We start from the raw sequence: 26,184 nt of genomic DNA on the forward strand, positions 1-26,184 counted from the left end.
CACGCTGCCCGGTTTCCGTAGCAACTATCCAATGCCCGCCCTCCTTCTACAAGTTAATTGGCTGAAAGTGGGATCATCCCGCCGCTGGTCACTTTGTACACATGCGTGGAACGCAAGGAGGCTGTGTTTGCTGGGAATAGTAGACATGGCGGAACTGGCTTCCTGAACGAACAGGGGTAAAGGGATAAATTACTTCCGGGGTGGGAGGTGAAAGTTAAGCAAGATGGAAGCCCCTACAGGAGGGATGGCAGGTTTGGGCTCACTGGTAAGAAGTGACGGTAGAGCCGAGTAATGTGTGAGCCGGGAACGGGGGGTTCTCTGTACGGTCCTGGGACCACTCTGTGCTCATTATACAGGGGCGTGGCCTGGTAACCTCTTCCCACATGAACACAGCATGGCTGCATTGTGCAGCTTGTATAGCAGACCATAGATATATATCAGGGTGACCGGCTGTATAGCAGACCATAGATATAGATATATATCGGGGTGACCGGCTGTATAGCAGACCATAGATATATATCGGGGTGACCGGCTGTATAGCAGACCATAGATATATATCGGGGTGACCGGCTGTATAGCAGACCATAGATATATATCGGGGTGACCGGCTGTATAGCAGACCATAGATATATATCGGGGTGACCGGCTGTATAGCAGACCATATATATATCGGGGTGACCGGCTGTATAGCAGACCATAGATATATATCGGGGTGACCGGCTGTGTAGCAGACCATAGATATATCAGGGTGACCGACTGTATAGCAGACCATAGATATATATCGGGGCGACCGGCTGTATAGGAGACCATAGATATATATCGGGGCGACCGGCTGTATAGCAGACCATAGATATATATCGGGGCGACCGGCTGTGTAGCAGACCATAGATATATATCGGGGCGACCGGCTGTGTAGCAGACCATAGATATATATCGGGGCGACCGGCTGTGTAGCAGACCATAGATATATATCGGGGCGACCGGCTGTGTAGCAGACCATAGATATATCGGGGCGACCGGCTGTGTAGCAGACCATAGATATATCGGGGCGACCGGCTGTGTAGCAGACCATAGATATATCGGGGCGACCGGCTGTGTAGCAGACCATAGATATATCGGGGCGACCGGCTGTGTAGCAGACCATAGATATATCGGGGCGACCGGCTGTATAGGAGACCATAGATATATATCGGGGTGACCGGCTGTATAGCAGACCATAGATATAGATATATATCGGGGCGACCGGCTGTGTAGCAGACCATAGATATATATCGGGGCGACCGGCTGTGTAGCAGACCATAGATATATCGGGGCGACCGGCTGTGTAGCAGACCATAGATATATCGGGGCGACCGGCTGTGTAGCCGACCATGGATATATCGGGGCGACCGGCTGTGTAGCCGAACATGGATATATCGGGGCGACCGGCTGTGTAGCAGACCATGGATATATCGGGGCGACCGGCTGTGTAGCCGACCATGGATATATCGGGGCGACCGGCTGTGTAGCCGACCATGGATATATCGGTGCGACCGGCTGTGTAGCCGACCATGGAGATATCGGGGCGACCGGCTGTGTAGCCGACCATGGAGATATCGGGGCGACCGGCTGTGTAGCCGACCATGGAGATATCGGGGCGACCGGCTGTGTAGCCGACCATGGAGATATCGGGGCGACCGGCTGTGTAGCCGACCATGGATATATCGGGGCGACCGGCTGAGTAGCCGACCATGGATATATCGGGGCGACCGGCTGTGTAGCCGACCATGGATATATCGGGGCGACCGGCTGTGTAGCCGACCATGGATATATCGGGGCGACGGGCTGTGTAGCCGACCATGGATATATCGGGGCAACGGGCTGTGTAGCCGACCATGGATATATCGGGGCGACGGGCTGTGTAGGAGACCATAGATATATCGGGGCGACTGGCTGTGTAGGAGACCATGGATATATCGGGGTGACCGGCTGTATCTGGGTGACCGGCTGTATAGGAGCCCACAGCTACAGGGATTGGACAAAAAAAAATGAAACCGCTACATGATTTATTATTATTATTATTATTTATGTGAAAGAGACGACATGTTTTGTGTTGAAGGCGCAATTAATGTAACATTCTTTTGCTTCTGCTGTATGATGAGACACCTAGCTAACAGGTGGGAAGCCTCACTTTTGTCATTCACTGTGTGCACTGCTAGTAATACGGAGTCATGTCAGAGCTTACCGAGCTTCAGAGGGCAAATTGTTGGTGTCTGCTTAGCTGGTGCCTCTGTGACTGAAGTTACCAATTGATTTGCAGTGTCGTGAGGTACAGTATTAAAGGTTATGGCGGCATAAACAGTTTCCGGGAAAACATTGTTGAGCATAAGCGCAGTCAACGTGGTCAACTGACCGAAAGAGACAAAAGGACATTGTGCAGGACTGTGACCTGGAATAGGAAAACAACTGTTGCAAAAGTGACTGCAGAGCTCACTCTGTCTTCACAGGACTGAGACTGAGCTCTGCAGTGACTTTTTCAGTACCGTAATTGTTTTCTTACGCAGTGAATGACAAAAGTGACATACAAAAAACTGGTCACCAACTGGCTTCTTCAACAGTGAACATGGACGTGCATCGCATATGGAATATAAATAGGGCTACCCTGTTCAAGTTACCAGCCTACCCCAGTCTAATAATGGCTTTTTTCAGCAAGGAACATGGATAGGTATCACTTATAAAAGAGGGGGATAATTCATGTGCCTCTACTATGAGGACTCTCAAGATTTATAGAGTCAGGACCACAGATTATCAGGGTGCCGTGATGTGGCTCTGTGGCTTACGTATGTATTTGCAAATGTGTGCTAACGAAACTCCTGTTTTTAAACGCATGTCCTTAGACAGGTTAATTTGGTTTTTGATAGTTGGCTAACTGGCTAACAGATTGAACTGGCTTTCTTATCCCCCTCTTTGATAAGTGATACCTATCCATGTTCCTTGCTGAAAAAAGCCATTATTAGACTGGGGTAGGCTGGTAAGTTGAACAGGGTAGCCCTATTTATATTCCAAATGACAAAAGTGAGGCTTCCCACCTGTTAGCTAGGTGTCTCATCACTTCCACTTTCAATGGGAAACAAGTCGTCACTTTCACACCTGCAAATCAGGTAGTGTTTCCATATTTTTATCTAACTCCTGTATATTGGGGTTACCAGCTGTACAAGAGCCCATAGATGTATCAGGGTTAGCAGCTGTATAGGTGCCCATAGATATATTGGGGTGACCATTTTTATAAGAGCCCATTTTATGCGTGAAGGGAAGAAACCTTCATAATACCTGAGCCCGATCCTGATCCAGCGATGTGCATGAGAGCAGTGTCTCTCCTGGATCTCTCTCTCATTGGCTGAATCACAGCAGCTGGAGCCATTGGCTCCCACTGTTATCAGTCACAGCCGGTGCGGAGAGAGCAGGGGATGGGACTGAGCCATAGACACACAGTGGGGGCTCAGGAGCGAGTATGCACACATTCCCCCAAAGCAAGCAGCCTGCTCTGGGGGCACTCATCAAGGGTGAGGGGCCAGAAGCGCTGGCGGGGACCCGACATGGCTGTCCTGTGCAAAACCAAGTATGATGTTTATTTTAAGAGCTTCTTTTTTTATCAATTACCTAGGTTGATCAGTGCTGCATCATTCCCCCTCTGGCTCAAAGGGTGAGAACTGAATGATCAGACATCACTAATCGCTCAGTTCTCCCTGCCGCTTTGAGCAGAGAGACAGTGACTGTCAGTCACCGCTGTCTGCTATGCCCCTCCAGCACTCACTGGAGCGCTGGGCTGTGGAGGGGGATGGAGCGGCTCGTTGTTCCAGGTGCCAGTTCAGACATCTAGGTGGATCCCAACATTAAAGTCGGGATCTTTCCCCAGCTTGGACCAGCTGAGTGACGTCAGCCGACAGTGGACTTTAGCCTGCTGTTGGTTGAAAACGGGTCACAGGATTGCAGAACGAACTACACTCCTGTGATACACAGAAGTACAGCCAAAACAGCTTTGGCTGAAAAAAAACCCATTTAGAACCACTTTAATCCCTAGGATTGTCAGCTCCATCTAGTGGCCAAAATGCAGTATACTATTCTAAATACATCAATGAGAGTTTATACCGTATTTTGAACACTAGATGGAGCTGGAAATCATAGGGATTACTCTAGTACAGAAATTAGTGGCCAAAATTTATGCAGCCTACACAAATGTGTGTACCCTTCGTCCAATGGATGTTTCATAAATGGACCCTATTTTATAGGCATGGGCCACTGTTGTGTCTAGCAGGAAGCTGGTCCAAAGCAGTGATCTATTGAAGCACCAGCTGAAGGACTGACTGTCTTCATGTGTCATGCCTCTCTCAGTAAATGTATACATGAGCCCAGCACAGTTCCAGTATGGCCATATTTACACCTCAGAGTGTTTCATGCAGTGCATTAAAAATTCCCACTTGTTGCCTGTTTGGTGCTGTTTCAAACAAAATGCACCTTTCACAGGGATGAATAGTAAGTAAGGCATGTAAACTGTGTCTGAAACACAATATGTTAAAGTGCCATGCATGGAAAACGCAGTGGGGTGCATATAGCTTGGTGTCTGTCATACTGAGGAACATTTAGCTGCCAATCAAAAGTGGTGGATCACAAGTCTAGATGAACAGAATGATAAATTGAATGGTAAGTCAATGTATTTAGCTGTTTGACTTCAAGGCTCCATGCACACTAGCTTATTTTTAAGCTCCTAGTAGCTAGTTATGAGCTTTTTATTGCTTTTTTTTGCATTTCTGGGAGTGATCTACCAGCAGAAAAAAATGCTAAACAGCTTTTTTTCCTAGTTTTTTTACCCTACTAGTAGGGATGCACTGAAATTTCAGTGGCCGAAACATTTCAGCCGAAAACACCCGTTTCGGCTGTTGGCTAAAAACACCCCATTTGGCCGTTGGCCAAAATGGAAAAATAAAAGCACTGATGCAGGTGATGGAAAACCCCAGCCGCTGCTCGTTAGTTCTCAGCCTTGCTTGAGAAACCATCGATCCTGGCGCTGGGCATAGAGATGAGTGAAGGAAAGATGGCCGCCACTCATCTCTATGCCCTTGGAGGACCGGAGCGATGTCACTTCCCGTTCCGGCCATTTGTTTTTTTTTTTTTTTTTAAAGCACTAGATAAATTTTTTTTTTTTTTGCTCTAATGCTTTACATTGTAGAGGAGAGATGTGGGGTCTTACTGACCCCATATCTTTCCATAAAGTGGACCTGTCACTAATTATTTCTATCAGAGGGGATGCATGCATTTCTTGTGATAATAAATGAGTAAAATTTTTTTTAAAGCGACAGTGCAAAAAACAAAAAAAACATTAAATTAAAAAAAAGTTTAAAGTGCTGCCGTTGCCCTGTGCTTGCACGTAGTGCTGAACACATACGTAGGGCATGCCCACATATGTAAATTTTTGCACTAAACCTCCTCTGTAACTTTACACTGTTAACATGTAGAAATTTTTAAAGCATCACCCATGGAGATTTTTAGGCACCACACGTGTGCGCAATTTTAAAGCGTGACATGTTGGTATCTATTTACTCACCATATAATCCTCATTCAAAAAATTGAGGTATATATATATTTTTTAATCCGTGTATTTTTTTCTAAAAAAAAAATGTTAATTTTTAAAAACTGCACATTTTGGTTTCGGTTTTCGGCCAAGTGCATTTTGAATTTTCAGTTTCAGCACTAGAATTTTCATTTCGGTGCACCACTACCTATAATTACTGTACAAAGGACAATATAACACTTACACTCCTAAATGCTCTTAAACGCTATTACCAGCGTTTTTTATTTAGCTTTTTTTCCAGTGCTTTTTGTGCTTCCAGAAAATGCTAGTGTGCATGGAGCCTAATGGATTTGTAGATATCACTCATAACAGGAAATAGATCTGGGGGGTGATCCCCATGTATTTAGTTACAGTTCTAGAGATGGATGTAATTAATGAAAATGTACAAATCAAGTAGCTCTAACATGAACGCAAGTTCTTATGGTAAAATCATCACATTTCAAAGCTAAAATATCAAAGCTCATGTATGATTTGTGATACCTGCAAATCAAAGTGTATGTAAACTCATTAGAAGCAAGTATTGGATATGAGCAGTAAATACAACCCTAATAATAACTGGCATTAAAGCTGAGGTGTAGTACAATTTTTGTGGGGCATACAGCACCATTCTAATAATGTACCTCTATTGAATTGTATCCCAGGTCCTGCTGGCTGTAATAATCCTGGTGCTGGATACTCCCCACAGCTGTGATCTTCTAGCCCTGTGTGAATGAGAGTTTGCGGTTGGGAATATGAAGGATCATGCCATTTGATCTCCTCTTCCTTTGCCCTTGGCCTTTCAAAAAAACTTCTTTACACAAGGCATTCTATGAATGGAGGTGGGGTAGATGAAAATAGGACTGCTCTCCTTCATTCACAGAACGCTTTGCATTCTGGGACAATACTTGGAGAATTGCAACTGGCAGAGGGCCAGCAGTGCTATCCTACTTGGTACCAGCCACAGCCTCTCAGTCCCGGAGTGACAGAAGAACACAGCTTTGGGGAGTACCAAGCATCAGTGAGGGTGGGACTATTGCACTAACCAGCAGCTAGCAGGACCAGGGATATGTCTCATTAGAGCAGGGCTTGACAAATTTACTTTGAATCTAGGAGCCAGCTAAAAAAGTTAGGAGCCAATTTTTTTAAGACAACTGCCCAGTTCCTGGGAAGGATAGATAGAAAGATGGAAAGTGTAATTACATTTTTACAGAAAATCAGTAAGGCGACCTCACACTGGACCCCCTCACCCTCTGGAACACCACCCCCTGGTCCCGTTGTACAAGTGTCCCGCGATCCCCTGTTGTCAGACACCGGGATGACGCTCTTCCAGCACTTTCCCATGGCTTTCTCTCCTTCCAGCACTGACATTACAGGCTAGACATATTCTGATTGGTCAGCACCGTCCACTCTGAGATATACGAATAAGAGATTAAGCGGCAGGGATTTCAAATCCCTGGATCAGTGAAGCAGTGTCCCGGTACCTGACAGTGGACTGCTGACAAAAGCCCAGGTGCCAAGATGCAATTTCTAAATTTCTAGTTGCCATGGCAACCTGGTGTCTGGGATTTGTCAAGCCCTTCATTAGTGGTACATTATTAGACTGGTGCTGTGCGCCCTATATAATTATTTAATAGACGTCAGCTTTAATTTGCATAGTTTCTTTAAGTGCAAATACTTTTTTTTTTTTGGTCACATGATGTAGCCCATGTTCCTCTGTACCTCACTGTCCGACAGTGGGGCAGGTATTCCTTTCAGCGTGAGCCCAAGCATTACATGAAAATGCACACCCTTAGCTTCCCTTTAGACATACTGGTGGTGTAGACTTTCTCTGTAATCTGCTGATCGGTTCCTTGATTACATTCTATCTGACCTGCTTCTGAAACACAGGGCACAACTAATGTCTACAACACTCAGTGGCCAGAAGGGAGCACCATACATGTCTTAAGGGATGCCGGGGATGTGTTCTTTCATAAAATGCTTGGGCTTTCTTGAGCAAAGCATGACCTACTCCCCCGAGGGAGAACAGGAACATACACATTGAGTGTGGCAGAATACTGTTGCCATTCTGAATAAGGAAGTAGAGGGGGAAATACCAGGATCAGACAGTTATTTACAATCTAAAAATATAGTAATAAAAGAAACCCAGTAAGAGCAACTCATTTTTAGAGCCAATGACACAAAAAATGTTTAGGTTTACTGACACTTTAATATTTTCGCTTGTTTCTTTTAGGGAGCGACAGAAGCACTGTCAGTGGCTCAGGCACTATCACTGCCAGCAGAATCCTATGGCAATGATGTAAGTAAAGGAACCACACTTTAGGTTTTTCTAACTTTTACAACTGTTGCGTCTGTGTATGTTAGGTCACTTCTGGCTATGAAAGGGGAACATTAAAAAACAAGGTGCAAGCTTGTTGTAAGAGTTCTTGAATTTATTAAAGTGCCCATACAAAGAGGACTCAGATTAAGGGACTCATTACACATACCTTGCTGGGGCCCCAAAGGAGAGTATTGATTCAGGAAGCTCCGCACCCATGAGTTGTAGTGCAGTACATTAAACGTATGAGCTTTGTTTCAAGCCCTCAGAATAACTATAACGTGTTGGAAATCCTTTAGTGCTCTCACAGTGGCTTGTGGGTTGGTGGCTTGCAACTTCAAGTATGGCCACCTTCGGTCTGGTGAGCACTTTACTGGCTTTGTAGCGAGCTCAGGCAGTGCATAACTACATGGCCTTACGTGGAATGTAACCCTAAATCTGATTTTGCATTGCTTACGTGGCCCATTAGATTTTGCCTGTGACAGGATCCCATGTTGTTACTGTCTATTGCTAATGTTACCATCATTATTATTATACAGGATTTATATAGCGCCAACAGTTTACACAGTGCTTTACAACATATAAACTGTATTATGTGCTGTATAACTTCAGAAAATGAAGATGGATCTACTTTTTTGGTAGTATTCTGGTTGACAACTATCTGTGCCAATTTACTGTAAGTCAAGGATTGTAATGCTGGTTGCAGAATCTAAAAGCTGAAAAAAATGCATATCTACTTCAGTATCATGTCAAGTAGTGGTAGATGCTACCATCATTTTGTTCAGTGACTCCGTTTGCTCAGGAAAGCCCTTAGAAGATGCTCACAGGCTGCCATTGCAGACCTTCTGAAAATGCTAGTTGCCTAGCTGTCTGTGGCCTACCTGCTTCGAGTTGGTGACCCATAACAAGCAAGGAGTAAATGAAGTAAGAACTCCTTATCTGTATGCTTGCTCCAGGTCAGTAACTTAGAAAGCATTGAAACCACTGAATTGGCATGACATCTGGGTCCAGGGGCAGACTGACCATTTGGAAACTCGGGCACTGCCGAGGGCCCGGGGTCAGTAGTGGGCTCCATGAGATGCCCCTGGTACCTTTTTCATAGGCTTTTTTGAGTTTAGGCAAGGACACAGGAGCTCCATGATCCCCTATTGCCCGGGGGCCCCATGAGTTGTCAGTCCACCCCTGTCTGGGTCTTGAGATTTCGGGCAAGCCTTTGAAAATGGCAAATATTTCTAAGATTTCCTGGAACATACGGTGCACTCAGGGCTTTTGTTTACCATCCAAATATCTACAGTGAAGGAAATAAGTATTTGATCCCCTGCTGATTTTGAATGTTTGCCCACTTACAAAGAAATGATCAGTCTAAAAATCGAATGGTGGGTGTATTGTAACACAGAGACCGAATAGCAGCAAAAAATTCAAAAGAAATGCATGTCTAACAAATTATGCACTGATTTGCATGTTCATGAGGGAAATAAGTATTTGATCCCCTATCATTCAGCAGGATTTTTGGCTACCAGGTATATTTCATACAGGTAACAAGCTGAGATTAGAAGCAATCTCTTAAAGGGAGCGCTGCTAATCTAATTTTGTTACCTGTATAAAAGACACCTGTCCACAGGAGCAATCAAACAATCAGATTCCAAACTCTCCACCATGGCAAAGACCAAAGAGCTGTCCAAGGATGTCAGGGACAAGATTGTAGACCTACACAAGGCTGGACTGGGCTACCAAACTATCGCCAAGCAGCTTGGTGAGAAGGTGACAACAGTTGGTGCAATCATTCACAAATGGAAGAAACACAGAACAACTGTCACTCTCCCTAGGTCCGGTGCACCATGCAAGATTTCACCTCGTGGAGTGTCAATGATCATGAGAACAGTGAGGAATCATCCCAGATCTATACGTGAGGATCTTGTTAATGATCTCCAGGCAGCTGGGACCACAGTCACCAAGAAAACAATTGGTAACACACTACACCGACAAGAATTGAAATTCTGCAGTGCCCACAAGGTCCCTCTGCTCAAGAAAGCACATGTCCAGGCCCGTCTGAAGTTTGCCATTGAACATCTGAATGATGCAGAGGAGGACTGGTTGAAAGTGTTGTGGTCAGATGAGACCAAAATCGAGCTCTTTGGAATCAACTCAACTCGCCATGTTTGGAGGAGGAGGAATGCTGCCTATGACCCCAAGAACACCATCCCAACTGTCAAACATGGTGGAAACACTCTGCTTTGGGGGTGTTTTTCTGTTAAGGGGACAGGACAACTGCACCATATCAAATGGACGATGGACGGGGCAATGTACCGTCAAATCTTGGGGGAGAACCTTCTTCCCTCAGGAAGGGCATTGAAAATGGGTCGTAGATGGATGTTCCAGCATGACAATGACCCAAAACACATGGCCAAGGCAACAAAGGAGTGGCTCAAGAAGAAGCACATTAGGGTCCTGAAGTGTCCTGGCCAGTCTCCAGACCTTAATCCGATGGAAAATCTGTGGAGAGAGTAGAAAGTTCGAGTTGCCAAACGTCAGCCACCAAACCTTAAAGACTTGGAGAGGATCTACCAAGAGGAGTGGGCCAAAATCCCTCCTGAGATGTGTGCAAACCTGGTGGCCAACTACAGGAAACGTCTGACCACTGTGATTGCCAACCAGGGATTTGCCACCAGGTACTAAGTCATGTTTTGTGATGGGGATCAAATACTTATTTCCCTCGTGAACATGCAAATCCGTGCATAATTTTAGACATGCATTTCTTTTGCACACATCCCTGGACAAGGCAAGAAGTAAGCAGGTGCTGCAGAAACTGTCAGTTGAAGACTGGAACCATAAGCCAAAGTATAGGTCACCAGCACATCAAGGATCCTTAAAATAAAGTCCAATTGCTTATTCGGTGATCACAGTGTAAAGTGCAACATTTTGTGGCCATGCAGGACCCCTTCGTCAGGCATGTGATCACAAGGGGTCCTGTGTGGCCTGGAAATGTTTCACTTTTCACTGTGATGTGATCATTAAATAAACTGTTGTCTTTTATTTCAAGAATTCTTGGTGTGTTGGTGACCTATACTTGGGCCACCCTGGGATCATATGTGTGAAAAGTAGCTCTACTCATGGTGTTCCATGGAAGCTTTTATGAAGTGGATGAATCTTCCAGAATGCATGATCCTGGAAGCGAGCAGGGGAGGATGTGACAAGGGATCTAGAGAGCAGAGATTTTGGAAGGAGCAGAGAGGATGGTTTGGGCGATATTTTGAGACAAGATTGGTGATGTAACTTGGGGAAGAGTTGTAAATGGCTATGTAATTGGCTGTATTTTAAAATTGTGTACTCAGCTCAGTGTAGCTGTGCACAAACAAGATGGCTGAACCTGGAAAAAAGACATTTTGGCAAAGATGAAATGTGACTACCACTGTTGCATCACTAGAGAAGGGCATTTTTAAAGAGTGCCATAATGCCAAATAAGTGGTGGGAGCTTTATACCGGCTTTAAGAGCCAGCGAAGGGCTTTCCAATAAAAGTGATTACTTTTATGGGGCCCTCAAAGCCCCATTTAAAAAAAAAAAACCAAAAATTGCAAAAAAATAAAGATGACTAATAAAAACTTTAACACACCCCCCTCACCCCGGCACACGCGCCATATAAAAAGCACAGCATTATGCAAGCGAGTGTTTGCGCCACACAGGTATCATCACGAACGTCAGTGATAGCAATTCTAGGGCCATAATTCACAGGTAACTCTAAACTGATGATCTGTAAAGGCTGAGAATTTTGGAAGAATTTTGGGCACCATCGTTTTGTTGCAATTCCACAAGCTTGCGCAATTTTAGGACTTAACATGTTCGGTATCTATTTTTTCAACGCATCATCTTTTATATTTTACAAAGAAATTGGATATAATATTGTGTTGGCGCTAAATTCATTTTAGTGTAATTTTTCTTGAAAATATGTATTTGATAAATACCTGCTCAAATATGGCGTGCCTTAAAAAATGACCAGTTTTATTCTCCAGGGTCTCTGCTTTTCGAAAATCTGTACTTTTGGGGGATTTACAATAATTTTAATAATAATAATTTCCAGCTAGTGTCACTAGGTAAATTAGCTTGGATTATGGTTATTAAAGTGGCATTCCCTGTAACGGATCAGAAAGGATGATGAATGCAGGTAAATGTGTAGGATTACAATCCTGGACAATAAATGAAATCCATGTCATACGTTCTCCAGATAAATAACCCATACATATGTGGGTACTTTTTAACCTGGTAGAGCTTGTGAGCATCTCCATCGTCTGACTGTATTCCTTTTATTTCTGCAGCCCAATGTGGAGATGGTTTGGGCCATGAAGGCCTATCAGCATGCGGAGGTTTACTTCAATGTAAGTATGGGGTAGTGGCTACACAGATGAGGGAACTCACTGGGAGGTACAACTTTAACTACTTGAAGATTTTAAATGGAAGCAATAAGTCTCACAAAATGCGTCTTTAGGACACCGCTCCAATGTCCAGCTTCTCTTTCCTGTTACCAGCTATTACCGGCTGTCAAAATGCAGCTACTTCTGTGATAAATGTTGCAGATAGTTGACAAGTGTCATTGATTAAATACAGAAAGGAGGATTTATCGAAACAGAAACAGATCTAATTTGGAGTATCTGTCCATAGTAACCAACCAACTTCCATCATCAGCTTGTTCATTTAAACACTTCAAGTCCGGACACTTTCACCCCCTTCCTGTCCAGGCCATTTTTCAGCTTTCAGTGCTATCACACTTTGAATGACAATTGCGCAGTCATGCAACACTGTACCCATATGAATTTTTTAGCATTTTTTTTGAGACAGATAAAACTTTATTTTGGTGGTATTTATTCACCACTGAGATTTATTTTTTTGCTATATAAATGAAAAAGTCCAAACATTTTGAAAAAAAAAGTGTTTTTCTTATAACATTTTCCAAATAAATAATCTTTCTTCATAAATCTTGGCCAAAATGTATTCAGCTATCTTTTTAGTAAAAAAAAAAAAAGAAATAACCCAAATTAGTTTTATAACCAAAAATTATAATTTAAAAATTTTTTTTTTAACATTTTTATATTATTTGTTGCTTTTTTTTTAAACATACTGTCAACCTAGCAGTACAGTGTCACCATACTACTACTCTCTGTACTACTTGTGGGGGGTGATGAAGATTTTTTTTTTTTTACACTGATTGCTTTTACACCCATAAAGGCTGTAAAAGCAATCATTTCTCCTCTCTGGCTGCATTCTTGCAGCCATTGGGAAATACTGTGAGAGCTGTGATTGGTCACAGCTTGTCACATGGTAAAAGGCTGTTGTGAATAGCCTTGCACCATGCGACCTCTGTGATCATTCACAGATTTCACTAGTAGTAAGCAATAATGTCACGAAGTGACATCTTGTTTAGTACTATTCATGTGATCACTGATTGGCCAATCAGTGATCACATGATCGGGACCTCACACAGATCAGGAAGCAGGCACAGGCAGTGAATGTGGAGGCCGTTTATAAATGGCTACCCGCTCCTGCACTGCTCCCGTCCGGCCGTTTATGTACATGGGCCAGATGGGAAGTGGTTAAGCTTCAAAAATTAAAGGTAGAAGCTGGATAACAGATTGCTGGATGCCAGACTGCTGCAGTCTTAGTCCCTTCAATATATGAATGTATTGTTTCATTATATTTACTACTTCATTCATATGTAGACCAAAGGTGTGACCTTTGATCTGCATATGACATCACTTAGGGGTCTGTGTATAAAAGTTTACTGAACAATTGTGACAGTCATTGCACAGCTCTAAAGACACCTGCCGTATTCTGTGCAATGTATTATTTGCTAGGATTGTAATCACCGTCTAGTGGCCAAAATGCTGTTTTTTTTTTGTTTTTTTTTTATGCCTCAATAAGAAAAAAAAAGGATAATGGCCACTAAATGGTGCATACAATCATAGGAGGTAATCATATTACACAGAATATGGCAAGTTGGAATTGTATGGATATTGGTCACATTTGTTCAGCAAACTTTAAAAAAAAAAAAAAAAAATCTTACAAGTACATTTTTTTAAAATAACATGTATACTTAATAAACCCCATATTAACCCTTGGTTAAATGCCAGTCAGCCCCAACTGAAGTGTTACTAAACCCACAACAGTAAATTCAGTCTGTATATGCAGTAAAGCATGCTTGTTATACTCACTGTGGAACCTAAGGGGTTAATCCTCCACATTGTGTTAAAAGGCTCTTTGATTCTGTCTTCTCTGATTCTCCCCTTCTTCCATTGTCCCTGACTCATCTTCTGATAGAACTGAGCTTTGGGGGCAAGCTGCACATGCTCAGTTTGGTGTATATTTCTAGAGAGTTCTCATAGGGGAGAATGAAAACCCCCTCCTACAAGCTTTAACCAGTGCTGCTCTAATTGCTGATGAAAAAAGGTATTTAGCAGTTTATATTAAAAAAATTGAATTTCCATGTTGTGTGTACTGTGGGAGACCAGATATAGTGAATGCAGGGTCCTGGGTTTAGTAACGCAAACTATTTCTCTGTGTTTTTATTATTTTTATGCTTGTGTTTTGGGGGGGTCTACTTTTTTTATCGTTGATATATTTTTTTGTTTTTTAGGTGTTTTGCCTGTTACTTTTTTCAGTGTCACATAAACACTTTCAGTTGGTGATTTGTTTTGAGAGCCAAACATTGCATTTCTCAAAAGAAATCTTTTGAATGAATGTACTTTCTAATAATCTGTAGACCCCCAAATCTTATTTCTTTGTAAAAGCAACACAGGACACAGGATTTTCAGTATTTAACTATATGATATTTACTGCTACTTTCAGGTGATTGGACATCGGCACAAAAAAATGTAAACTTGCAGGGACTTCCATTATATCACCCCTCCCACTCCCAACTCATTAACACTGTAATGTACATGGAGGATGTGGGAGTGCGACCACTGGCCGTTATGTCTCACTGAGGTGGCTGTGAGGAACCTGTCACAGTGCTGGAGAGCCAGATCAGGTTAAATTAATCTGGCACCCCTAGATTGAACGAACATTTACATATTGGGAGAGGCCCCATTGCAAGGGTGGATCGTTTCATGTTCCTGGAGTTGGTAAATAAAGGCAAAACTTTTTTTTTTACTTTTCGATAGAGTGGAGAGGAATTAGAACACCTGTCAGGTATCTCTGCCCCTATTAGGGAGATTCATCCTATTTTTCTTGTTTGCCATTATCAAAAGTGAAAGAAAATCCAAAATTTTAGGTTAAATATCAGAACATTAATAAATGGAAACGCTTCCAATGGGGACACAAGTTCTGGTGACGCACCGGAATTCCCTCACTTTTGAAAGGATTTTCTCTCACTTCCTGTTTTGGCTATAGGACAGGAAGTGAAGGGAAATCTCCCCAATGGGACAGAGCTTACACAAAGCTGTGGGGAGGGTTATAACCCCTGTAAGCTGCCAAAAAGCTTACAGGGGTTATAACCCTCCCCACTCTACTGAAAACATAGTCTTTAGTTACACTTTAAGTTCTACCAGAACGTAATGTGAGATTCAAGAATAAGGTGCTACAAGGCTACTGTCCGAGTCTGTTGAGCCTTTAAGATCCATTGCTATGTGGGCTTGTTGGTGTTTGTTCCCTGTGTTGCTCAGCCCTTAGTTGGACCCTCATGGTTGACGTTCCATCGTTAAAGGCTAAAGATCCTGTGTTTTGTACTGCATGACTAAGAAAATGGGATATTTGACTTGCCAGTAAAATCAGTTTCTTGGTGTACAGTACATGATATAGGGGTCCACCCATCTGTTCTTATGATTTCTCTAAAGAGAGAAAGAACACCCCAAAAAAAAGTCTAGCTGGGGGTTGTTATATAGGGGAAGACCCTGCAGCTTTTTTTTTTTTGCCAATGGCCGATGTAACACGTATGTACTACCACGTGTTACATCTCTATGTACTACCACGTGTTAGTGAAAAATCTGTTACATACTGGCCTTGGGTGGTGGAGTTAGTTTGCTGCTTGAGCACATTGGTTGTGCACGCTCTATATTTGTGTGTATGTGTAATATATATAGTATTCTGTATTTGTGTGTGGATATAGATTGCTTGTAACACCATGTGTGTTTATGTTGTTCCCTTGCTAAAGAAGGCTTGCATGTATCCAAAACATTGGACTTGACATCTTAAAGTGTTATTAAATCCAGGACCTTGTATTCAGTCTTCTGACTTTTATCAGTGTCCAGCAGAGCACTGGTTAAAAGCTTGTAGGAGGAGTTTTCTTTCTGCTCTAGGAGGATGCAGAAACCCTGACCTCTGTCTGGACCATGCTGATTGGCCCTGTGCTGATCACATGCGCACTCTCAAGAAAACAAAATACCTCTCCAGCCATACACACTAAACTAAGCATATGCAGAATGACTCCACAGTATATGTCCTATCAGGAAATAAGAGGGGGACAATGGAAGAAGGGGAGGATTAGAGAAATCAGGATCAAACAGCCTTTTTACACAATGCAGAGGATTAACCCCTTAGGTTCCACAGTGAGTATAACAAGCACGCTTTACTGCATATACACTGATTTTACTGTTTTGGGTTTAGTAACACTTTTGAGGCTCCATGCATACTGGCTTAAAAAGACCCCGTTCTTAGAGGAGTTTAGTGTTTTGACTGTAGAAGCAACTAATGTTATCCTATGTGTCCATGCACATTGGGTAGACTAGAGGCGGTTTTTTTAAGCTCAGTATTTAGAGACACAAAAAAAAAACACCTGTTTTGTGCATGGAGCCTCAAAGTAAATTGCACAACAACCTGCGTGGTATGGCCTCTTCTTCCACTAAGACATCTCTTGCCCATCAGCTTATAGGTTCTGTGGACCCACGTCACCTAAAACTGACGAAAAAAGATGATGTCATTTATGCAGCATTTAGAGGTGATTTTCCTGAGCTCTGTATTAATGTTCTGGATCCAGAAAATCTGAAATCTCCAGCAGCCAAAGAGGTAAGGTGACAAACAGCATAGCACAAAGTAGTGTTCTGGAAGCAGGTTGCTATATCCTCTCTTATGGTTATCCTTTGGCAGAAATGGCGGCCTTTCTGCATGAAATTTGAACACGACGTAGAAGACTTTAATTATGGAACATTGTTAAGACTGGACAGCAGCAAAGAGTACACTGAGGAAAACACCATCTTCGGTAAGTGAAAATGAAACCTGAACCACTCCACTAGCAGGACGTTTCTGTAACCAGTGAAGGAAAACAAAATACTAATATTTTATCATATGTTCTAGTTTGGGAGTCTAGATACATGGAAGATCTACTATGCAGATTATTTTAACCACATAAGGACGGCCCTATAGCAGATATACTGCTACAGTGCGGCACCTATGCGCAGAATCACATGTATATATACACGTGATTTTGCACTTCCGGGTAGGGGGCGCGTGCGCCCTACCCGCGCCACCAATCGCGGCTGCGGATTTCAATCACTGGGTCCCGGCTGGTAATTACCCGAAGGCACCCGTCGATTACTGAGCATCTCCAACGGGGAGGAAGATTGTTTTGTTTACAAACAATCTTCCTCCCTGTCAACTCAAGCACACTGCTCAGGATGGCTGTGCACAGTACAGCCATCCTGATCAGTGTGCTTACAGTGAACAACGCTCCCTGCCCCCTAGTAAGACACTCCCAGCAACACCCTTTGATCGCCCCTCAAATTAACCCCTTCCTGCTCTGTGACATTAGTACAGTGTGTTGTGTTTTTTTTAGCACTGATCACTGTATTGGTGAAATTGATACCAAGTTAGTTCCCCCCAGTGTTAGAATGTCCGCCACAGTCCCGCTAAAAGTCGCTGAGCGCTGCCATTACTAGTAGAAAAAAAAATCCCATCATCTATACCGCCATTTGTAAATGCTATAACTTTCACGTAAACCAATTAATTTACACGTATTGGGATTTTTTTAAGCAAAGACATGTAGCAGAATACATATTGGGCTAAATTTATGACAAAATTAGATTTTTTTTTTACTGGACATGTTTAATAGCAAAAAGTCCAAAATATTGTTTTTTTTTTTTCCCTCAAAATTGTCAGCTTTTTTTTTGCTTATAGTGCAAAAAATAAACGCACAGGCGATCAAATACCACCAAAAGAAAGCTTAATTAGTGGGAAAAAAATACGCAAATTTCATTTGGGTGCAGCGTTGCATGACTGCGCAATTGTCAGTTAAAATAACGCAGTGCCGTCACGCAAAAAATGGGCCTGGCCATGAAGGGTAAATCCTCCGGAGGGCAAGTGGTTAAATTGCCAGTGTGAGACTTCTAGTTTCTGCTGCAGTGCAGGCATCACAAAAGGCCACTTGCTTGGCACCTCTTCCAATCAGAATGCAAGATGTTCTGTGATTGGAGCAAGGAGATGTTCATCCCCACCTCCTCCATTTACAGAATACATATTGTGATGTAGTATAGGCTTTACAGCTACAAGGCGTGTTTTATGTAAATAGAAATTTTGCCCAAAGAAAATAACTTTTAAGCCTGCCCTAGCCCTATATAGCAAGTTACCCATTTCAACTTCTCTATAGAATTCTGTTGCACAAAGAGAGCTGGAGAATCTTAGTATAAGCTTCTCAAATGGGTATATAGTTTACAACATCCAACATGGCATGAATAAGACGTAAGCCTTTAAAGCAGAACTCCACCCAAAAGGAGATTTTACACTTGTCTGCCCCTCCCCTCCCATGTGGCACTTTTTGGAAAGTGGAGCGAGTACCTGGTTTTGACCTGATCTGAGTCGTAAGTTCGGCCCTCCTCCTAACCTCTGCAGCCTTTTGGGACACTTCACAGGTCCCAGAAGACTGTGGCCCATTCACAAAGCGCAGCACGCTTCACACATGCGCAGTAGCAAACTGGCTGTGAAGTTGCAAGGCTTCACTTCCGCTTTCCCTTACTGAAGATTCTGGTACCAGCACCTGAAGCCGATTGAAGAATCGGCTCAGGTTAGGACATTGCTGGACTCCAGAGACAGGTAAGTCCCCTTATCTTAAAAGTCAGCAGCTACAGTATTTGTAGATGCTGACTTTAATTTCTTTGGGGAAGCCTGGAGCACCACTTTAAGCAGAAACTGAAGAGTCGGTGCCTTAGACCCCTTTCACCCAGGCATCATCTGTTCAAACATGTCTGCTAAGAAAAAAAAAATGGATTCAGTTTATATCAGTTAACATCCATCTTCTGTTTAGTTCAGTTTACATGTTTTTCATCCACTTCCATTTTTTAAAGGGAACACAATAGAGACTTGTTCTGTTTAAAAAAAAAAAAAAAAAAAAAAAAATGAACTTGAACGGAAGTGGACGAAAAATGGAAGCTATCCGTTTACCCATAGGAATGCATTGTCGTCAGTTTTTCATCCGTTAGTGGATGGATGAAAGACTGACAGGTCAGAAAGCCCATGTGACAGCAGTTTGTTTACAGCTGGCCACTCATAGAGCAGAGCGGGCTCTGTCTGTATCCGCTCTGCGGAAACTAAGACACAGATGTGTCATCCACCCCGTTTGCAAGGGGCTATATGTTAGAATATAACCCATAGGAGAGGAACAACGTGATTCTTTAAACGCCATCAGATAGCGTACCCTAATGAATGATATAGAAATATGAATTCCTCACAGGACCTGGACATGTTTCTTCAATTGATCAGCTAGGTGTTTTCTAAAGTCAGGGTTTTAGCAGGAAATGACTGTTATTAGTGCAAAGGTACACTTGTCATAGGTAATATGGAGCTGCCATTGCTAGCCTCACTTTTGCAAATGCTATTTGCCTGTTTTGTGAGTTGTTGACCTGGAGCATGTGCAATAAAAAAACAAAGTTAGAACTCTATACTTCATAAAAGTGACCCAGAAAGTACAGAAGTCAAAGCATCATTATGACAGTGGGGAAAATATGAAGTGTTGCAGTACATCGGATTGTTCCACAACATTGATGTAAAATACCACCTACCAGTTTCAAAATATTTATTGAAAACCATTGAATATTTAATCTGAATTGTGAACAGTTCTCTGACACACATTGTAGATATTTGTTCGACTGATTAGGAGCAACTAATAAAATTTCACCAGGGTGAATTGACAGAGAACTCACTAAATTGATTGAATGGAAGGCCTGTTGGTTTTTTATATTAATATATGATCAGTTTAGTTGTACCTAGGGATCATATTGATATGTGTGTGACCACCAAAGTGTGTTGAAAGAGGCAAAGAGCCCTGAGATACATGTAAAAAGCAAACGGCCGACTTAAAACAGAACTACTGGAAAAACAAATATTGTCCAAATACATGGTGTGTGTATTGTTAGTTGAATCATGATGTGATTTTGTGTATTTCCTTGACATATGTACAGTATTTCAACATGAAAAAACTCCTGTATTAAAAAGGAAAAAAACTAGGTGTGGGGGTGACTGATCTTGTATCTGCTCCCTCCTGTAGTTTTCTGCAGACCACCTGTAATGGAAGGGGCCTGCTGGGTGCTCCCACAGCTCTGCTTAGGCTATGAAAAGCACAGTCCTGATGTTGCTGCTACTTTTACCAGGTAATGTCCTGGTATGCTTTGTGTGCATAAAATGACTATGGAGGAATATGTAAAAATTAGAGTTTAGCTATAACTTCCACTTTTCATACAACATATCCATGTTAGCCCTGGTTCATATATACATGTAAATTGGATGCGTTTTGAACCGCATCAGATTCATATGGATTTCTATGCAGCCGGTTCATATATGTTCGGGCCAGCCACAGTGAGTGTCCACAAAAAGTCCAGTACGATTTTCAGGTGCAATTTACACTTGACAAATTTGCACCTGAATCAGTGAAGAAACCCACATCCGACTTCTTTGACAAATCACACTGAAACCAGCTCCGCACATACACCATATTGCCAAAAGTATTGGCACACCCCTCCAAATCACTAGATTTAGGTATTCCAATCAACTCCATGGCCACAGGTGTATAAAAGCAAGCACCTAGGCATGCAGACTGCTTCTACAAACATTTGTGAAAGAATGGGTCACTCTCAGGAGCTCAGTGACTTCAAGCGTGGTACCATGATAGGTTGCCACCTGTGCAATAAGTCCATCCGTGAAATTTCCTTGTTACTAAATATTCCACGGTCAACTTTTATTCGTGTTATAACAAAGTGGAAACAACAGCAACTCAGCCACAAAGTGGTAGGCCACGTAAAATGACGGGGTCAGTGCATGCTGAAGTGCACAGTGAGTAGAAGTCGCCAACTGTCTACAGAGTCAATAGCTAAAGACCTCCAAACTTCGTGTGGTCTTCAGATTAGCACAACAGTGTGCAGAGCTTCCTGGAATGGGTTTCCATGGCCGAGCAGCTGCATCCAAGCCTTACATCACGAAGTGCAATACAAAGTGTCAGATGCAGTGGTTTAAGGAACGCTTCCACAGGACACCAGAATAGTGGAGAAGTGTTCTCTGGCGTGATGAATCACGCTTTTCTGACTGGCAATCTGATGGACATGTCTGGGTTTGGCAGTTGCCAGAACGGTATTTGCCTGACTGCATTGTGCCAAGTGTAAAGTTTTCGTGGAGGGGGGATTATGGTGTGGGGTTGTTTCTCAGGGGTTGGGCTTGGCCCCCTTCGTTCCAGTGAAGGGAACTCTTAAGGTGCCAGCATTTTGGACAATTTCATGCTCCCAACTTTGTGGGCACAGTTTGGGGATGGTCCCTTCCTGTTCCAACATGACTGCACACCCATGCACAAAGCAAGGTCCACAAAGACATGGATGAACTTGACTGGCCTGCACAGAGTCTTGACCTCAACACGATAGAACACCTTTGGGATGAATTAGAGTGGAGACTGCGAGCCAGGCCTTCTCATCCAACATCAGTGCCTGACCTCACAAATGCGCTTCTGAAAGAATGGTCAAACATTCCCATAGACACACTCCTAAACCTTGTGGACAGCCTTCCCAGAAGAGGTGAAGCTGTTAAAGCTGCAAAGGGTGGACCAACTCAATATTGAACCCTACGGACTAAGACGCCAATAAAGTTCATGTGTGTATGAAGGCAGGCGTCCCAATACTTTCGGCAATATAGGGTACGTGAACCTAAGCTTAGGCTGGTTTTCCATTCATGGACGATGTTCTGTAGTTGTCATCCTGAGTTGCATGTAAATAAGGCACAATGTTTAAGGCTACCTAACCTTATGCTGTGAATGTTGGTTGTCATGTTGATCCTGTAGCTACAATACTGTGTTACTCACACAGATGGCTTTACTTCATTTTCCATATACGTCTTCCAGGCTAGTGACTAACAAAGGATTGAAGAGAGAGATAGCCAGTATACTGACATTTTCAGAAGGCAGTCAATAACAGCCAGCCTTCATAGTTCTTAGCTCAGTTCTTGTTTAATGCTGTTTCATAGCAGTAAGTAAAAACACTGCTTCAATTATAAATGATTGTGTGTAAAGGTTAAAGGGTAACTCCACTTTGATGAGAAAAAAATAACATATAAAAGAAAATAGTGTATACAACTACAACTCAAGTCATATTGTAATTGAATGTTAGGGCCAGTTCACAGCACAAAAACTCAAATGTGTTCCGGATACGTTTGCTTACAGTTCACACCACACTATGTTCCAGTGTGTTTTGCTGTGTTCTAATACAGTTGTTTTTTTTCTGCTGCACCGGAAACTGACTGCACTGGTGTGAAGTAGGGTCACTGAAACAAATGGAAAACACTGCATGCATTATTGATGTACAAAAATAAAAACACACTGCACCTGGTGTGACCAGCCCTTATTAAAGGTGACCTTTCCTTTTCAATTTGCAGCACTGTAATTTTCTGTGAAATGCAGTATATGGCTACCTGGAAGTGTTCTGTACACAGATGGGGTGCAGAACAGCCCCTGAAAATATAATTTCCTGCTTGTGCGATTGGCTCACTGATTTCCCCGGAAAGCTCAGTTACGATACAAGTCAGAGTAACTGCAACAAAAATCTAATTTTTGGCGAAATACTCCTGAAAGGAAATCATGCCTAAGGGCCTGGTCACACCGGGGGCAACTTGCCCTGTGAGTTTCAAATCGCATGGCAAGTCACACCCTATTGTCCTCAATTAAAGTGGTCCTATTAGTATGATTCCAACCTGGTTGGAGCGGCTCTGCTTTCTAAAGTAGTGCATGCAGGCTTTGCTGCACTTGTTATATGATAATCCCTTGGCTCAGGTCTCCATTAAAGGCTACAAATCTTCTGTATTTCCAATCCGAAGAAGTGCCAGATAGGGCTGTCCATTATCTAATCTCCTTTTTGCGCTGGCAATTGAGGCTATGGCAATTCACTCTCATCCCCAAATCTATGGCGTTTGTTGCAGACAACAGGAACATAAATGTGCCCTTTTTGCCAATTATGTTCTTATGTATATTCTCCTATGATAATGATATCCCTAATTTACTGTTACGCCAATTTTCCGCTCTTTCTGGGCTTTTTCTTAATTCTCAAAAAAACAACAGTCCTTAATGTTTCCGTATTCATGTTTGAGGAACAACAACTTCGCGCTTCCTATGATTTTCAATGGGTAAGTCGTTACCTTATTTAGGGATACATCTCACCGCTTCAATGGAGACGCTATATCAAGCTAACTACCCTCCCCTCTTTAAGACACTCACCAAGACGATCTTTGCCATTAGGCAGACTATTCTTTATCATGGTTTGGCAGAGTCAATTCAATCAAAATTATGGTTTTACCCAGATTGTTATATTATTTCCGGACTTTACTAGTGTCGATTCAGAGACGAGAATTACAGCATTTACAAGCTGAGGTCCTGTTTTATTTGGAATAATAGAAGGCCTCGGATGAACCAGAAGACGCTGTATGCTCCCAGACCATGGGTTGGTGTTGGCTTCTCTAATCTCCACATGTACTTCCAGGCTGCACAAATTGCCCAGTTGGCTTACACCACCGCTGGGGGAGATATTCCCCTTTAGGTCTCTATCGAACCTCTCTTGTCACCCTCTTGCTGTCAGGGTGTTGCTTTGGCTTCCTAATCGCTTGCGCCCTCCTATACTGTGCCCCACTCGGTCGTTTTGACAGTTTGGGATAGGGTACGCTATTGGCATCTCCACATTTTCAGATATAACCTGATTGTCTCATTTCTCCGCTCAAAGCTTGCTTTATTGGATGCGGTGCCTTTGAAGTTTCTTGCCAGAATAGGGATTCTCCACAAAGCTGTATCTCCGCAATATATGCTCTCCTCACTGATCTGCTCTGTAAACTTCCTTATATGGAGCACTGGGAAAGAAATTTGGCTGTCAATTATGAATAATTGGATTGGCAAGATATTGCTTTGGCACTATCAAAAATTTCTATCAATACTACCCTAATTGAAGCAAATTATAAAACTTTGTTGAGATGGTATATGGGTCTCACTTGCATTGCAAGGATGCATCTGTCTGCTTCTGCGATGTGTTTTCGACGTTGTGGCCTAGTGGGGGGGGTCTATGTATCACATCTGGTGGCTGTGTCCAATTGCAACTAGATTTTGGATTTGCATGTTTAATGTGGTAAACTCAGTGACGGGAGTAAATCTACGCCGATCCCCGAAGACAGTGCACTTTCAGAAATTCCCTGATAATGTTCCCATAAGCTGATCTACACGTTTCTGGCAGCGAGAATCACAATATCTACACATTGGAAGCAATCGGCTATTTCACTTGCTTATGTTAAGAAGAAACTAAATTGGATTTTGGTTAATGACAAGCTCACCTGTATCCTGCAAAATACTTTAAAGAAATTTGATAGCGTATGGAACCTGTGGATTCATTACATCTCCCATCTCAACCTTCACTTCCACTCTTTGCTTTATCTTTTCCTTTCCCCTATTATGTATAGTTTTTATATATTGATGAGGTGAGATATACTTACTCTCGTTTTGGTTGTAATAAGTGCTTTGCCTTAAACCACCAGTTGTTCATGGTACAATTTGTTGTTCTTAGTGTCCTATATTTGTGTGTATGATGGTACACTGTTTCTTGTACTAATTGTAAAATTATTAAAAAAAACCATTGGAAGTAGTGCATGCACTAGTTCAGGACATGTCTTGCAAGTAGGAATGACATCTGACTTTGAAATCATGCGACGTGACTGGGCACTTAAGGGGAAATAGACCTTGTCAATTTCCTCATTTAAAGCCCTGCGGGTGCAGCAGCTGATTGATAATTACAAAATTACTCAACACATGGACAGACAAACAGCTATTTCTTCAGAATAATGAAATGTAGGAATCTGCAACAAAAGTGGAGTTACTCTTTTTAAAAAAAAAAAAATCTTATGTAGTCAAGGGGCCCCAGTAGATATATTAAACCCCCCCCCCCCCCCCCACAAAAACCACTGTACAGCTTTGAAATTGTTCTTTATTTTTGTCATAGCTGTAGGACAGTTAGTTCTGTTTCAGTTACAACACAGGACATGGAGGGGGTGCTAACGGGGAGTTCTTCAGTTAGGCTTACAGATGGGCCAAATGGCCTACAGGCATGACAATAAAATGAACATTCTACAAAGCTGCACAGTGAAATATCTATAGGGACCCCTCGACTACATAGGCCATTTTCTGAAAAAGATGAATATTGCCTTTTAAGCACCATTATCCATAACTTAAGTGTGAGAGAGTAATGCCATTTTTACATATTGCTGTAGAGCAGCCTTAAAGTGGTTGGAAACCTCAGTGCTCAAAATTGAAACAAGTACACACTATAGAAAGATATGCTTTGTTCAGATTTCTAAGTGTCATTTCTATCTGCTGCTTCATTCCTCTATCACCATGAATAATTTCTGCCAAGCTTTCCAACAGCAAGAGACAAATAGTGAAAGGGGAGGGATCTCCAGTAGATTGACAGCCTTGGCTCTGTTCCTGTGAGGTGTATCCTTTTCCATCCATCTTTATAAATTCATCACAGATATAGAGAAGAATGCTGATAGGAAAGTACATCTTATGCAGGAGGATTTGTGTATCACTGGATGTATGATGATGATGGGGGGGGGGGGGGTGGTGTTTACAACCACTTTATAAGAAAACTGAGCTACAGCATGGTGGTCATCACAGGTGTTTGTACTGGTTTAAAAGAGACATGGGTTATCAATATCTATGGTCAGACCCAGTGCATGCATATGATTTCAATGCAGACAAGGACTGTGGGCAAAGAAACATTGCTGAGAAGACCAGACAACGCAAACTGGGCCCTCTGCATAGTTGTGGTATATGCGCTTCTGTTAAAGTAAATTGTTTGAGTAAAATAT

At 42.6% G+C, this 26,184-nt stretch overlaps 1 protein-coding gene across 4 annotated transcripts in view; it reads left to right on the plus strand.

Moving 5' to 3' along the window:
• Positions 1-200: 200 nt before the first annotated feature.
• PBDC1 (polysaccharide biosynthesis domain containing 1) overlaps positions 201-26,184 on the plus strand; it is a 44,533-nt gene continuing 18,549 nt past the window's right edge. For 2 of the 4 annotated variants that reach the window (XM_089658720.1, XM_089658719.1), the window contains exons 1-5: positions 201-265; positions 7,818-7,883; positions 12,213-12,272; positions 16,750-16,890; positions 16,972-17,083. In XM_089658720.1, the coding sequence (XP_089514846.1) occupies positions 224-265; positions 7,818-7,883; positions 12,213-12,272; positions 16,750-16,890; positions 16,972-17,083 (421 nt within the window). In that variant the 5' untranslated portion in view covers positions 201-223. Of the gene's footprint in view, positions 266-4,268; positions 4,681-7,817; positions 7,884-12,212; positions 12,273-16,749; positions 16,891-16,971; positions 17,084-20,359; positions 20,463-26,184 lie in introns of those variants that run through there. The other 2 variants (XM_089658716.1, XM_089658717.1) reach the window with 2 other exon arrangements.

This window comes from Staurois parvus, unplaced genomic scaffold (genome assembly GCF_062004578.1).
Source record: "Staurois parvus isolate SC_StPar_1 unplaced genomic scaffold, SC_StPar_1.0 ptg001090l, whole genome shotgun sequence".
Taxonomy (NCBI): Eukaryota; Metazoa; Chordata; class Amphibia; order Anura; family Ranidae; genus Staurois; species Staurois parvus.